General features: G+C 35.9%; 1 protein-coding gene across 2 annotated transcripts; it reads left to right on the top strand.

Annotated features, from left to right (window-relative positions):
• The first annotated feature begins 346 nt into the window (after positions 1-346).
• zbtb24 (zinc finger and BTB domain containing 24) lies at positions 347-16,557 on the top strand. Of its 2 annotated transcripts, none has more exons than XM_056477710.1 (7): positions 347-381; positions 3,885-4,325; positions 6,645-7,011; positions 8,272-8,439; positions 10,548-10,715; positions 10,785-10,866; positions 13,055-16,557. In XM_056477710.1, exons 2-7 carry the CDS (start codon positions 3,909-3,911, stop codon positions 13,866-13,868), a joined length of 2,016 nt encoding a protein of 671 aa, XP_056333685.1. In that variant the 5' UTR covers positions 347-381; positions 3,885-3,908; the 3' UTR covers positions 13,869-16,557. The 2 variants fall into 2 exon arrangements, with proteins under 2 accessions (XP_056333685.1, XP_056333684.1); XM_056477709.1 differs by lacking the exon at positions 347-381 and adding an exon at positions 2,474-2,777.
• Positions 16,558-17,340: the final 783 nt, after the last annotated feature.

A 17,340-nucleotide genomic window follows, 5' to 3' on the forward strand; every position in this document is an offset into this window, starting at 1 on the left:
TTTCAGAATTATATTATTTACACTGAGTATTAAAAAAAGTTTAAAAAAATTGCTAAATCGATTTTCAAAACGGTGTTTATTTTTTTGACCTCTTGATGTGACCCCTTCTCTCTCTAGTTTACATTAAAAATAATGAATAAATCCTTTATAAGTATTTTGTTCGTTAGTTCGTCTTAGCTAATAAATTAAACCTAATTGTAAATAGTTACTAAACAATTACGTTGCTAAAAACGATGTTAAGTAACTTTTTTTAAATCCTCCCCGCCTGTTTTGGATCCAGTGCTGCTTTTCCTCTCTGCTTATTGTTGTATTTTGCAGCAATCACGAGAATCACGGGTGCAGTTCTCGCGAGATGTGCCTGTCTGAAACGGTGCCTTTAAGGTAAGGTCCTGAAAGCTTAATCGCAAATGTTAGTCCTCAGAGAGAAATGTGAATATCTATTTATTCTCTAATGCGCGTTTTGAAGTGAAATGGTTGTGATTTCCAAAACAGCGCTAGTCATTTTACCCAAATTAGCGTGTTTTAAAAGGGAAAGCGAAGCGGCGGTTTGTTGCTACTCATGGCGCCGGGTTTATAGCAGTTTGTTCATTTATTACCGTGTTCAAAGACCTTAAACGCCGACATACAGCACATGAAGTCTCTCTCTCTCTCTCTCTCTCTCTCTCTCTCTCTCTCTCTCTCTGTGTGCATGCATAACAACGTGTTGCAATACACAACATGCTCTTCATCTCCTTAGGTTGTTTACATCTCAGCTCGCTTGCACAGTTGATTTTTTTTTTCGCTCATTCATGCATACTTTGACTGAAATGACTAATTACATATTTTTTTTTTACAAATTAGTTATCATAAATTACATTTTTGCTTATTTTGATGCATTTTAAAGTCATGTAGCTGCATATTTGTGCACAGTGGTATCTGAAGGGGCTATCTTCGATTTACTTTGGTACATCGTTCTAAACTGATTGTACAATAACCCAAACAATGCCATGTAGGTTTTTTCGAGGAAAGAATTCATTAGAAATAGAGGAGTTACTAGCTGCTTATTATGCATTTAATATACTTGTAAGTAATATACTCTGAACTAAATGTGATGTTTTCAGTCATGTAATATTGTGTGTAATGTGTAGATCCAGACAGAACCTGCCGACATTTTTTGCTATTTCTGCTGAGAATTTTGTAAAAAAAAAAAAAAAAAAATCTGGATGCATGCGGAATTATTTTGGGAGTATTGTAACAAAAACTTCATATATGAAATGAAAAATAATAGCTTTTTAATTTTTATTTAATGTTTACAATACAAATCCTTTTAAATCCACTTATTTGGTAAACAAAGCAAGTCTCTCATATAATACATCTACTAAAAGACAGAAAACATTACATTACAAACTTGTAAATAAATCATATAAACATTATCATATTAGTCAATAATATTACTGAAATTAATTTAAAAATGGAATAAATATAAATTTACACACAATTATAAATGTAACAAATAGGCTCAATGAAGGGTTTAAAATCTGCGGATTTCTGCGAGCACAGATTCTGTGTGGACCTAGAAATGTGCAACTAAATGTAGCTAAAGTTAAAGGCAGTTTGCTGACCTTTAATGACACATTTATTTAAAAAAAAAAAAAAGGCTCATTTTAACAGTCTTGTAGAGTTAAATAATTGACTTGAACCATTTTTGAACCCGTTCAGCCGCCTTCTTCTTCTGGCTTGGCCACTTTTAGCTTAGCTTAGCATAATGAATTGAATAGGATTAGACCATTAGCATTTTGAAAAAAAAAAGGGGGTTTTGATAATTTTAGATTCGCTGATCAACTTTATTGTCATTACACATGTACAAGTACAAGGCAACAAAAGGCAGTTTAGGTCTAACCAGGAGTGCAGTAGCAGCAAGTGCAGGATATAGGTATAAGTTAGGAGTGCAATTATAGAAAAACTGTGGTGATATTTACAGATGGATGTACTTTGAGCATTACATACAGGTTGCATTAAATATGAACAGAGATTTACAGTTAATGCAACCTGTATATAATGTTCATAGTACAACCATCTTTAAATATCACCATAGTTTTTCTAAAGTGATATTTACAGACGGATGTACTATGAACATGATATAAAGGTTGCTTATAACATTAACTGAAATATGCTTTAATGTCATTTCTATTAAAACGTGTACATCGTGTATTTAAATATATGTATAATTACATATATGTTTATGATTTACAATGTAGAAGATTAAAAAATGTACAATGGGTCATATTTACATTAATTTGAAATGTAATACCAATAACCTTACATTTGAAATGATTAAGTAACATAAATAAGTCGTAATAATTAGCTATTTTGTATTCAAGATACTAGTATTCAGCTGAAAATGTAATATAATGGCTCAACTAGGTTAATTCAGTTAGGTTAGGTAAATTAGGCATAAAATATATACATATAATAACACAGGAAATACTGTGAAAAATGTTTTTGCCTTCAGAGATTTTGGTCTATATTGACATGATAGCATCGCGCAGTTGCTGCAAATTTGTCCGCTGCACATCCATGATGTGAATCTCCCGTTTCACCACATCCCGAAGGGGCTCTATTGGATTGAGATATGGTGATTGTGAAGGTCATTTGAGTACAGTGAACTCATTGTCATGTTCAAGAAACCAGTCTGAGATGATTCACGCTTTATGGCGTTATCCTGCTGGAAGTAGCCATCAGAAGATGAAGTACACTGTGGTCATAAAGGGATGGACATGGTCAGCAACAATACTCAGGTAGGTTGTGGCTTTGACACGATGTTCAATTGATACTAATGAGCCCAAAGTGTGCCAAGAAAATATCCCCCACACCATTACACCACCACCACCAGCCTGAACCGTTGATACAAGGCAGGACCTACCTATTCTGACCCTACCATCCGAATGTCGCAGCAGAGATCGAGACTTATCAGACCAGGCAACGTTTTTCAAATCTCTATTGTCCAATTTTGGTGAGCCTGTGCGAATTGTAGCCTCAGTTTCCTGTTCTTAGCTGACAGGAGTGGCACCCGGTGTGGTCTTCTGTTGCTGTAGCCCATCCGCCTCAAGGTTGGACGTGTTCAGAGGTGCTCTTCTGCAGACCTCGATTGAGTGGTAATTTGAGTTACTGTTGCCTTTCTATGAGCTCGTACCAGTCTGGCCATTCTCCTCTGACCTCTGGCATCAACAAAGCATTTGTGCCCACAGAACTGCCGCTCACTGGATATTTTCTCTTTTTCGGACCATTCTCTGTAAACCCTAGAGATGGTTGTGCGTGAAAATCCGAGTAGATCAGCGCTTTTTGAAATACTCAGACCAGCCCATCTGACATCAACAACCACGCCACGTTCAAAGTCACTTAAATCCCCTTTCTTCCCCATTCTGATGCTCAGTTTGAACTGCAGCAGATCGTCTTGATCATGTCTACATGCCTAAATGCATTGAGTTTGCATTAACAAGCAGTTGGACAGGTGTACCTAATAAAGTGGCCGGGGAGTGTATAATGCCAGGGTCATAGAAGGTAAATAATAATAACCGTACAAAAAAAAACATAAAAATTAAGAAATAAAACAAACACAAAAAAACAAGAGTATAAATAAAATACAATTACAAACAAGCAGGACTTTTACATTAATCAAACAATTTAAATGCAGGACACAAATGGGCAGTTTTATTGGCATTTTCTATTAGCACTATGTTGAATAGTACAAAAGTATTTTTTAATTATTATTTTTTTAATTAAAACAGGGTTTTTTGTTGAAAAATGTACACTTTTGAATATGAAACATAATCAACAAAAATAAATAGATTAACAACAAAAACTCTATTACCCTTTAACAGATGTGTTTGTGTGTTTTGTTTCAGGTTCAGTGTGTCAGTAAGGTCATCATGTCTGCTCCTCCTCCATCATCATCATCATCTCCAGCAGTCCTCGCTCTGCACTCAGAAACACACAAAGACACAATCCTGCACAGGTTTGACACGCTCAGGAGAAGTGAACTGCTCTGCGACATTACCCTCATCGTGGAAGACGTGCACTTCAAGGCGCACAAGGCTCTCCTAGCAGCGAGCAGCGAGTATTTCTCAGAGTTGTTCACCGCTGAAGAACAGGTCAGCCAGTCGCTCTACAAGCTGGACGGCATGACGGCGAACACCTTCTCCTCCGTGCTGGAGTTCATGTACAGCGCAGTCGTGTTAGTGGACGAGAGCAGCTCCGAGCAGCTGATGGAGATGGCCAGATTTCTGGTCATCCCAGATCTGATCAAAGCCCACGAGGACTTTCAAGCTGCTGATGAACATATGCAGGTATAGCTTACTGCTGGATTTTTTGTTGTTGTGTGTGATTGCATTGCAAAAAATACTTTTCTTATTTGGAGTTATTGTCTTGTTTCTAGTCCAAATATCTAATTCTTAAATCAAGAAGCATTTTCCTAGACAAGCAAAACATATCGTCTTGTTTCAAGGAATAATATGTCCAAATGAAGAGAGTTTTTAATCCTTAAACAAGCAAAATAATCTGTTAATGGGGCTAAGGAAAATTATCATATGTCTAAAGGTAAAAGAAGTTTATGTTGCTTGTTATAAGGAAAAGCTCACCTAATTGTGGTTTATTATTGTTTCTAGTCCAATTATCTAAAAATTCTTGAATCAAGAAGCATTTTCATAGACAAGCAAAACATATTAAGGAATAATATGTCAAAATTACATAAGTTTTTCTTTAAAACAAGCTAAATAAACTGCCAATAGGGTAAGGAAAATTATCTTATGTCAAAAAGAAAAACAAGTTTATTTTTTTAACCCATTTGCAGATTATTTTGCTTGTTTTAAGAAAAAAAAAACGCACTTAATTGTGGCATATTATTGTTTTTTTTTAGTCCAAATGTCTAAAAATTCTTGAATCAAGTTGCATTTTTATAGACAAGCAAAACATATTGTCTTGTTTTAAGGAATAATATGTCAAAATTAAGAGCGTTTTTAATTTTTATTTTTTTTTTATAATTATTTTTTCAGGGTTTTAACCTTTATTCAATAGGACAGTAGAGAGTATTGACAGGAAAGCATGGGGAGCAGAGAGAGGGGAGGATCGGCATAGGACAGCGAGGCGGAATCGAACTCGGGTCGCCGTGAGCACCGGAGTGCATGTGTCGACACTCTAACCACTACACCACTGGCGCCGACAGAGTTTTTAATCTTAAAACAAGCAAAATAATCTACCAACGGGGTAAGGAAAATTATTTAATGTCAAAAGGAAAAACAAGATAATTTTCCTCACCCTATTGGCAGATGATTTTGCTTGTTTTAAGATAAAAACTCACTTCATTTTAACATAATATTCCTTAAAAAAAGACATCTTTTGCTCTTCTAGGAAAATGCTTCTTGATTTTAGAATTTTTAGATATTTGGAGTAGAAAGAAGACAAAAACTCCAAGTAAGAAAAGCATTTCTTACAGTGTACGAAAGCATTTATCACAGTATTATCACGATATTGATGTAAGCTAGGGAAAGGATATCATATCACGATACAAAAATATCATATCACGATAAAAGTAATCTCATATCCTGATAATGATGTATAGTTCCATTCTTTGGTAAATTAAAAATTTATATATACACTACCTGACAAAAGTCTTGTCGTCAATCCCAGTTTTAAGAGCAACAAATAATGACTTGACTTCTAGTTGATCATTTGGAAAAGGGGTAGAAGGTAGAATTTTGTGACGAATAATCTGTTGAGCTGCATCCCAATCATCACAAATACTGCAGAAGACCTACTGGAACCCGCATGGACTCAAGATTCTCATAGACATCAGTCAAGTTTGGTGAAGGAAAAATCATGGTTTGGGGTTACATTCAGTATGGGGGCATGTGAGAGATCTGCAGAGTGGATGGCAACATCAGCAGCCTGAGGTATCAAGACATTTGTGCTGCCCATTACATTACATTAAAAATCACAGGAGAGGGTAGATTCTTCAGCAGAATAGCGCTCCTTCTCATACTTCAGCCTCTACATCAAAGTTCCTGAAAGCAAAGAAGGTCAAGCTGCTCCAGGATTGGTCAGCCCAGTCACCAGACATGAACATTATTGAGCATGTCTGGGGTAAGATGGAGGAGGAGGCATTGAAGATGAATCCAAAGAACCTTGATAAATTCTGGGAGTCCTGCAAGAACGCTTTCTTTGCCATTCCAGATGACTTTATTAATAAGTGATTTGAGTCATTGCAGAGATGTATGGATGCAGTCCTCCAAGCTCATGGGAGTCATACACATTCTTTTTCCACTGCAGCATGACTTTATATTATATACTTTACATTATTTTTCTTCAGTGACAAGATTTTTGTCTCAGCATAGTCTTGCTGTCCTTTCTAAATGATTAAAAATCAAGGCATGATCATATTTTTACTTTGCTAAAATAAGCGTAATCTAGAGGCCTTTGCCTTTCATATAAGCCCCTTCTGATATTAAATGATCAACTAGAAGTCAAGTTATTATTCGTTGTTCCTAAAACTTGGACAGGCGACAAGACTTTCGTCAGGGGGTGTATTGACCACATTTAAAGGAGTAATTATTTATTTGATAAATACTTTAATACTGAATTATTGAATATTGGCCTATGTCTATATTCAGGTGAAGCGGAAAAGAGGGCGTCCTAAAAAGAACCATGATTTAAGCCAAAAAGAAAATCCAGAAAGTGAATTACAGGCACAATCCAGCTCGGAAATTCAGGAAATCAATGTAGAGCCTGCATCTCCTGCAACAGATGTGAGTGATGGAGAGTTTAACCCCAGAGAGGAGAGAAGACGAGAGGGAAAACGCAGAATTAAACAGCCCATCAGACTGAAGGGCTTCAGAATGGATGATCTGATGGAGAGGAAGGAGCCGGGGAAAAGAGGACGCAGGAGGAAATATCCAGACACTGAGGCCAGATGTGAAGAGTGTGGAAAAGTCTTTAAAAGCCACCTGTTCTTGAAGATACATCAGCGAACGCATACAGGTTCAACACACTTTAAACTGATCCTCTGTAGAACTTACTAAAAGCAATGATGATGATGATGAACAGGGACATGGAAGGGAAAATAGAAAAATAATTAAGACATAAAATTAAAGATTTAAAGATACACAGAGCGTAAATATATTAAATACTGCAACCAGGTAATTTTTCATTTAACATTATATAGTCTGGCCTATTATTATAATGATAAATTAAAATATATAAATGTACTTAATTTAACAAGTACTTGCGTAAAATGTTCATGTTCATATTAAAGGTTGGATAACATTTTTTCCTAAATTTATTTTATTTGTATTTTTTATTTACATTTTATTCTATTAAATTTTTATTTTATTTGTAATTTATTTGATTTTTTATTTATGAATTGTTTTTTATTTTATTTTATTTGAGTTCCTTTTAGTTTATATTTAATTTTTGTTTATTTTTAATTAAATTAAATTTATTTAAATTTAATTAATTAATTTATTATTTCATTTTAGTTTATTTTTTCTTTAATTTTGGTTTATTTTTTCAATTAATTTTTGTTTATTTTCAATTTAATTTTGGTTTATTTTGTATTTTTAATTTTTTGTTTATTTTTAATTTAATTTTGGTTGATTTTAATTTAATTTAATGTTCATTTATTTTTAATTTGATTTTTGTTTATTTTTAATTTAATTTTTGTTTATTTTTATTTAAATTAAATTTATTTACATTTAATTAATTAATTTATTATTTCATTTTAGTTGATTTTTTTTATTTAATTTTGGTTTATTTTTTTTATTTAATTTTGGTTTATTTTGTAATTTAATTTTTGTTTATTTTGAATTTAATTTTGGTTGATTTTAATTAAATTTTGGTAGATTTTTAATTTAATTTAATGTTCGTTTATTTTTAATTTAATTTTTGTTTGTTTTTATTTTAATTTTGGTTGATTTTAATTTAATGTTCGTTTATTTTTAATTAGATTTTTTGTTTATTTTTAATTCAATTGAATTTTAATTTATTTTATGTATAAATACTATAAATTAGGAAGAAATGTCATCAGTAGTTTTTTCTCTTAATTTATTCCATAGCTGTATATGCAATTTGCCGCTGATGTTTATATGTCCAAAAAAAAAGGCATCGTAAGTTCTGAAATCTTGCAAATCGGTGAAAACTTTATAACAAATGACTTGCACAAAATGCAACACAACACTATGATAAATGAAGTGAAATGTCAGTACCGGAAATCCTAAAGTAACTGCCTTTCAATGCATGCAGGTGAGAAGCCATTCAGATGCAGTGTGTGTGGGAAGGAATTCACGCAGAAACACACTCTTCTGGTTCATCAGCGGATGCACACTGGAGAAAAGCCCTACATCTGCACCGTGTGCTCTAAAGCCCTGTCCACCAAACACTCTCTGCTGGAGCACATGAACCTGCACACAGGTGACCGCTCGACCAACACTCAAATACACCACATCTACACCACTATATGGTGTCAAGGCTTTGCAATAAAGAAATGTCATTATAGTGGAAGTCAATGGGGTAAAAACAGTCACTAACACTAACGAAAGGGTTGTTAATTTGCAGAGAGTGTATTGTTGAGTGTACAATAAGATTTGTCATCAAAAATCATTCCATTTGCTCAAACAGAGAAAGTTGTGGCCAAATTAAGACTTAAAATCACCCCAGAGTGGATGAAAATCATGTGACACTGCAGTGATGATTTAAAATAGTAAAATATTTCATAATATTACCAAAAATGGTCACACTTTACAATTAGCTTGTACACTCACTGGCCACATTATTAGGTACTAATTACCAGTACAGAGTTGGACCCCCTTTTTCCTTCAGAACTGCCTTAATCCTCCATGGCATAGATTCAACAAGGTACTGGAAATATTCCTCAGAGATTTTGGTCCATATTGACATGATAGCATCACACAGTTGCTGCAGATTTGTCGGCTGCACATCCATGATGTGAATCTCCTGTTCATCCACATCCCAAAGGTTCATTCATGCTACTGGATCAACATCAGTGTTATTCCTGCAGATGAGAAGCCGTTTACATGCGAGATCTGCAGAAAGTTTCACCGCCAAGAGCACATTACAGACACACATGAGGATACATCAGGATAAAGGCCATGAGTACAGTGAACTCATTGTCATGTTCAAGAAACCAGTCTGAGATGATTCACACTTTGACATGGCGCGTTATCCTGCTGGAAGTAGCCATCAGAAGATGAAGTACACTGTACTTTATGACCAAGGGATGGACATGGTCGTCGACACGATACTTAAAAGATACTAATGGGCCCAAAGTGTGCCAAGAAAATATCCCCCACACCATTACCACCAGCCTGAACCCTTGATACAAGGCAGGATGGATCCATGCTTTCATGTTGTTATAATGATTTATTTATTTTCAGGGTTTTCATCTTTATTAGACAGGACAGTAGAGAGTATTGACAGGAAAGCATGGGGAGCAGAGAAAGGGGAAGGATCGGCATAGGACCGCGATGCGGGATCGAACTCGGGTCGTGCATATGCACCGGAGTGCATGTGTCGACACACTAACCACTACACCACTGGTGCCTACATGCTTTTATGTTGTTGACGCCAAATTCTGACCCTAGCATCCGAATGTTTCAGCAGAAATGGAGACTCATCAGACCAGGCAACCTTTTTCCAGTCTTCTAATGTCTTATTTTGTTGTGCGAATTGTAGCCTTAATTTCCTATTCTTAGCTGACAGGAGTGAAAACCAGTGTGGTCTTCTGCTGCTGTAGCCCATCCGCCTCAAGGTTGGACGTGTTGTGCGTTCAGAGATGCTCTTCTGCAGACCTCGGTTGTAACGAGTGGTTATTTGAGTTTCTGTTGCCTTTCTATCAGCTGGAACCAGTCTGGCCATTCTCCTCTGACCTTTGGCATCAACAAGGCATTTGCACCCACAGAACTGCCGCTCACTGGATATTTTCTCTTTTTCAGACCATTCTCCGTAAACCCTAGAGATGGTTGTGCGTGAAAATCCCAGTAGATCAGTAGTTTCTGAAATACTCAGACCAGCCCTTCTGCCATCAACAACCATGCCAAGTTCAAAGTCACTTAAATCCGCTTTCTTCCCTATTCTGATGCTCAGTTTGAACTGCAGCAGATCGTCTGGACCATGTCTACATGCCTAAATGCATTTAGTTGCTGCCATGTGATTGGCTGATTAGAAATTTACATTACCGAGCAGTTGGACAGGTGTACCTAATAAAGTGGCCAGTGAGTGAGTGTGTAAGTGTGTGTATATATTAGTTAGTACATTTACTAACATGCTCAAACAATGAACAATACATTTATTACAGTATTCGTTAATATTAGTTAATGAAAATACAGTTGTTCATTGTTAATTCATGTCAACTCACAGTGAAGTAACTAATGTTAACAAGCATGAATTAGGATTTTAATAATGCAATAATAAATGTTGAACTCTTACTAATAAATGCTGTACAAGTGTTGTTCATGTTAGTAAATATATTAGCTAATGAAACCTTATTGTTTGTTGTGTAGAGAATAAATCGTTCACCTGTGAGGAGTGTGGGAAGAGCTTCAGTCAGCAGCGGCAGCTAAAGAGCCATAACCGCATTCACACAGGAAAAGGCTTGCCTGAATGTGCTCAGTGTCATCATAAATTTATGGATGCAGCTCAGCTGAAGAAGCACCTGAGAACTCATACTGGTAATAAACAGATTCTTCATTCATTCATTCATTCATGCTACTGGATCAACATCAGTGTTATTCCTGCAGGTGAGAAGCCGTTTACATGCGAGATCTGCGGAAAGTGTTTCACCGCCAAGAGCACATTACAGACACACATCAGGATACACAGGTCAGAAACGACACTTTTGTTTCTGTTAAATCGTGCTATCTGTGAACTAATTAAATAGGAAACGCTGGGTAAAGTCCATTTAAAGGGATAGTTCACCCCAAAATTTTAATTACCTGAACATTTGTTTGTTTTTTTACATCTATAAGTTTCCTTCTTCTGTTGAATGCAAGATATTTTGAAGAATGTTGAATTCCAGTAACCATTGAGTTGCATGGTATTTGTGTTTCCTACTATTGATCTCTATAGCTGCATTTGTTCCACCAAATGTTGTTAATTTTTTATGATTATTAGGTAGATAACTGACCAATAAAAATATGATATTTGTTACAAAAAGAAAGTTTACATTAGACAAAAGAAGAGTGGCTAAAAACTGAGTACTGCTGTCTGATTTACCACGCCCTTATGATGTTTTCAGTCTTCATTAAAGGGATAGTTCAACCACAAATTCAAAATGTACTATTTACTTTCCCTCAAGTGGTTATAATCCATTAACAAAAATTAAGATATTTTAAAGAAAGATGAAACCCTGAAACCATTGACTTCCATAGTAGGAAAAACAAATACTATTGAAGTCAATGGTTGCAGGTTTTCAACATTCTTCAAAATATCTTCTCTCATGTCCAACAGTAGAAAGAAACTTAAACTGTAACCATTGACTTCCATAGTATTTACTTTTCCTATTATGAAAGTTAATGGTTATTGGTTTTCAACATTCTTCAAAATATCGTCTCGTGTTCAACAGAAGAAAGAAACTTAAACTGTAGCCATTGACTTCCATAGTAAGAAAAACAAATACAATAGAGGTCAATGGTTGCAGGTTTTCAAAATTCTTCAAAATATCGTCTCATGAGTTCAACAGAAAAAAGAAACTCAAACTGTAACCATTGACTTCCATATTAGGGAATCCAAATACTATAGAAGTGAATGGTTACAGGTTTTCAACATTCTTCAAAATATCTTCTCTCATGTCCAACATTAAATGAAACTTAAACAGTAGCCATTGACTTCCATAGTAGGAAAAACAAATATTATGGAGGTCAATGGTTACAGGTTTTCAGCATTCTTCAAAATATCTTCTCATGTGTTCAACAGAAGAAAGAAACTTAAACTCTTACCACTGACTTCCATAGTTGGAAAAACAAATACTATAGAAGTCAATGGTTATAGGTTTTCAACATTCTTCAAAATATCTTCTCTCGTGTCCAACATAAAACAAAACCTAAACTGTAGCCATTGACTTCCATAGTAGGAAAAACAAATACAATAGAGGTCAAAGGTTACAGGTTTTCAGCATTCTTCAAAATATCTTCTCATGTGTTCAGCTGAAGAAAGAAACTTAAACTCTAACCACTGACTTCCATAGTAGGAAAAACAAACATTATGGAGGTCAATGGTTACCGGTTTTCAACATTCTTCAAAATATCTTCTCATGAGTTCAACAGAAGAAAGAAACTTAAACTCTAACTATTGTTTTCCATAGTAGGAAAAACAAATACTATAGAAGTCAATGGTTACAGGTTTTCAGCATTCTTCAAAATATCTTCTCTCATGTCCAACATTAAATGAAACTTAAACAGTAGCCATTGACTTCCATAGTAGGAAAAACAAATATTATGGAGGTCAATGGTTACAGGTTTTCAGCATTCTTCAAAATATCTTCTCATGTGTTCAACAGACGAAAGAAACTTAAACTCTTACCACTGACTTCCATAGTTGGAAAAACAAATACTATAGAAGTCAATGGTTATAGATTTTCAACATTCTTCAAAATATCTTCTCTCATGTCCAACATAAAACAAAACCTAAACTGTAGCCATTGACTTCCATAGTAGGAAAAACAAATACAATAGAGGTCAAAGGTTACAGGTTTTCAGCATTCTTCAAAATATCTTCTCATGTGTTCAGCTGAAGACAGAAACTTAAACTCTAACCACTGACTTCCATAGTAGGAAAAACAAACATTATGGAGGTCAATGGTTACCGGTTTTCGGCATTCTTCAAAATATCTTCTCTCGTGTTCAATAGAAGAAAGAAACTGAGGTTAGGAACCACTTGATGTGAGCTATTGGGGAACTATCCCTTTAATTAACAAAATGAATGAAACAAAACCCAAATAAGTGAAATGTAAACATAAATCAAAGTACACTTACTTTAATAACTACAACAGCATTATTTTCTTCCCATGCAGAGGAGAGAAGCCGTATGTCTGCAAAGTCTGCAATAAGACCTTCGCTGACCCCAGTGCCCGCCGGCGTCACGAGGTGTCTCACACAGGCAATAAAACATTCTCCTGTTTAATCTGCAAGGTGTCATTCGCCCGGAAGGACAACCTCAAAGCTCACATCAAAACTCACAACAAAGAGAATCCACCGGCACAAGCTGAAAGCACAGATAAACCCCCACCACCAGCACCAGAAGAACAACAACAACAAGAACAGCAGCAAACATCAGGAGATAAAGAACTGCACAGCATCCTCCAGCTCCAACCCTTCCAGCTTCCAGCCCACAGCGAGCAGGAGATTCAGCTGCTGGTGACCGGAGAAAACCTCAGCCTGGACCAAGATCAGAGCATTAGCATCATCACATCTGAAGATACAGAACAGAGCCTCGCGCTACTCGCACAGTCATCCGGACACGTGCAAAACCTGGCCGTCGTCACGCCAGACGGAAACACCCAAATCCAGACCATCAGCGTTTTGGGTAGTGAAGTAAACGGCGGAGATCCAGAGCAAATGCATGTGATTACCCTGAGCAAAGAGGCTATGGAGCAGCTGCAGGTTCATCACGGAGCTCCGCAGCAGCTGCAGGTCATTCATCAGCTTTCTGAAGAGCAGACGGGGTCGGCGGCAGGCATTCATATCAGTGGACAGAGTGGACAGGCCATTTCTATTAGCCAGACCAGTGAGCAGATCCCTAGTGATCAGATCCAGGGACAAACCTTCCAGATACAAGCTGGCACAGTCTCATATCTGTACACAACCAGCATGAACCCCCAGAACTGAACATGCATGTGTGTTTGCCTGTAATGTTTGAGTCTCTTTCTTCTGTTGAACACAAAAAGAAGATATTTCAAAGAATGTTGACTTCCATAGTATTTTTTTTTCTTCTAAGGAGACTACTGGGACACCAGGATGAACCCGCAGAACTGAACATGCATGTGAGGTTGCCTGTAATGTTTGAGTCTCTTTCTTCTGTTGAACACAAAAAGAAGATATTTCGAAGAATGTTGATTTCCATAGTATTTTTTTCTACTATGGAGACTAATGAACCCGCAGAACTGAACATGCATGCGAGTTCGCCTATAATGTTTAAGTCTCTTTATTCTGTTAAACACAAAATGAAGATGTTTTGAAGAATGTTGGTTGCTGGCACCCATTGGCTTCCATAGTATTTTTTTCCCTTCTATAGAAGTTATTGAGACACCAGGATGAACCATCAGAACTGAACATGCATCTGTGTTTGCCTGTAATGTTTGAGTTTCTTTCTTCTGTTGAACACAAAAAGAAGATATTTCGAAGAATGTTGGTTGCTGGCACCCACTGACTTCCACAGTGTTTTTTTCCTTCTATGGAAGCTAATGGGACACTAGGATGAACCCGCAGAATTGAACATGCATGTGAGTTTGCCTACAATGTTTGACTTTCTTTCTTTTGTTAAACACAAGAAGATGTTTTGAAGTATGTTGCTTGCTGGCACCCACTGACTTCCATAGTATTTTTTTTCCTTCTATGGAAGCTAATGGGACACCAGCATGAACCCGCAGAACTGAACATGCATGTGGGTTCGCCTATAATGTTTGAGTTTCTTTCTTCTGTTAAACACAATAAGAAGATGTTTTGAAGAATGTTGCTTGATGGCACCCATTGACTTCCGCAGTAATTTTTTTCCTTCTATGGAAGCTAATGGGACACCAGGATGAACCCAAAGAACTAAACATGCATGTTAGTTCCCCTATAATGTTTGTTTCTTTCTTCTGTTGAACACAAAAAGAAGATATTTCAAAAAATGATAGTTGCTGGCACCCATTGACTTTTATAGTATTTTTTCCTTTTATGGAAGCTAATAGGACACCAGGATGAACCCGCAGAACTGAACATGCATGTGGGTTCGCCTATAATGTTTGAGTTTCTTTCTTCTGTTAAACACAATAAGAAGATGTTTTGAAGAATGTTGATTGTTGGCACCCATTGCCTTCCATATAATTTTTTTTCCTTCTATAGAAGCTAAAGGGACACCAGCATGAACCCAAAGAACTGAACATGCATGTGAGTTCCCCTATGTTTGAGTTGAGTAAAGATGTTTTGAAGAATGTTGGTTTCTGGCACCCATTGACTATTATAGTATTTTTCCCTTTTATGGAAGCTAAAGGGACACCAGCATGAACCCACAGAACTAAACATGCATGTGAGTTCGCCTATAATGTTTGTTTATTTCTTCAGTTGAACACAATGAGATATTTTGAAGAATGTTGGTTTCTGGCACCCATTGACTTCTATAGTATTTTTTCCTTCTATGAAAGTTAAAGGGACAACAGCATGAACCCACAGAACTAAACATGCATGTGGGTTCGCCTATAGTGTTTGAGTTTCTTTCTTCTGTTGAACACAATAAGAAGATGTTTTGAAGAATGTTGGTTGTTGGCACCCATTGACTTCCATAGTATTTTTTTTCTGCTATAGAAGCTAAAGGGACACCAGCATGAACCTGCAGAACTGAACATGCATGTGAGTTGGTCTATAATGTTGGAGTTGAGTAAAGATGTTTTGAAGAATGTTGGTTTCTGGCACCCATTGACTTCTATAGTATTTTTTCCTTCTATGGAAGTTAAAGGGACACCAGCATGAACCCACAGAACTAAACATGCATGTGAGTTCGCATATAATGTTTGAGTTCGTTTCTTCTGTTGAACACAATAAGATGTTTTGAAGAATGTTGGTTTCTGGCACCCATTTACTTCCATAGTATTTTTTTTCTGCTATGGAAGCTAAAGGGACACCAGCATGAACCTGCAGAACTGAACATGCATGTGAGTTGGTCTATAATGTTTGAGTTGAGTAAAGATGTTTTGAAGAATGGTTGGTTGCTGGCACCCATTGACACTTGTAATGCTAATGCTTGGTGTATTTATTTCATTTTTTTGTACTCGCCTGTTTCTCTCAGCGTTAATTAAGAATGAGGATTTTTTTAAAAATAAGAGACTTAAAAGGATTTCAAGGGATAGTTCACTCAAAATTCAAAGTTCTGTTTTTATTGACTCATTCTTCACTTGTTTAAAATCAAAAACACTAAAGATGTTTTGAAGAATGTTGGTTGCTAGCACCCATTAACTTCCATAGTCGTTTTTTTTCCTTCTATGGAGGTTGATGGCACAACTGGCATTCTTCAAAATATCTTCTTTTGTGTTCAACAGAAGAAAGAAACTCATAAGGCTATTAAATCACATGAGTGTAAATGACTTTTAGGTGAACTATCCCTTTAAATCATGTTATAAATATGTCTACAGTTATATTACGGTTATTCCCTGTTGTAAATAATCATATTTTTGAGTAGAGTGTAGCTGGTTGATTGAGAACAAGTTGAAATATTAGATTTTTTGTTTAATTTATGGTTTTTATTGATTTAAAAATTGGTCTTAAAAATCGCCCTTCTGCTTTTCTAATTAGACTGAAGACAATAAACGGTTCAAAAACATGCCACTCCAGATGTATTTGTCCAGCATCGCACAGGAACATTAGTCTATTGACATGAGTTCATCTTATACAATTATCACTGCCATAATGTAAATAAATACATTCATTAAAGGGGTGACACGGTGACTCAGTGGTTACACTGTAGCTTTACAGCAAGAAGGGGACTGGTTCGAGTCCCGGCTGGGTCAGTTGACATTTCTGTGTGGAGTTGGTTGAGTTAAAAATATTTGGTGCTTTGTTGGGTTATTTTTAACGTTTATTGGGTTATTTATTTAATAACTCAACCAGTTGGGTTAAAATCTTTGACAGCTGTGATGATTTAACAGCTGTATTAATATGTGTGTATAATGTTGTTTTTGCCATATAAAGTTTAAGCTATAACGCAATAATAATGTTGTTATTTTTTAATTAAATGACCTCTCTGTGTCATGATTTTTATATCCGTTTCACCAGCACCAACAAATTAATCATTAAAAATTATATTTTTAAATTATTTAACCCAATGCACTGGGTTAAAATAACCCAGTTTCGAAGGTGATATAACAACCCATACTTGGGTTATAGGTTGGGGTATTTTTAACTCAACTATTTTAACTGAGCATAGGTTTCCTCCTGGTGCTCTGGTTTCCCCCACAGTCCACACACATGCGCAAGTGGATAAGTTGGCGGTTCATTCAACAACACCTGATGAATAAAGGGACTAAGCCAAGGACAATGAATAAACTCTATATTTATTTACCTGTTTTTACAAATATGGTACTGAACCATTGTTTTAGTATCATTG

Source organism: Danio aesculapii, chromosome 17 (assembly GCF_903798145.1).
Source record: "Danio aesculapii chromosome 17, fDanAes4.1, whole genome shotgun sequence".
NCBI lineage: Eukaryota > Metazoa > Chordata > Actinopteri > Cypriniformes > Danionidae > Danio > Danio aesculapii.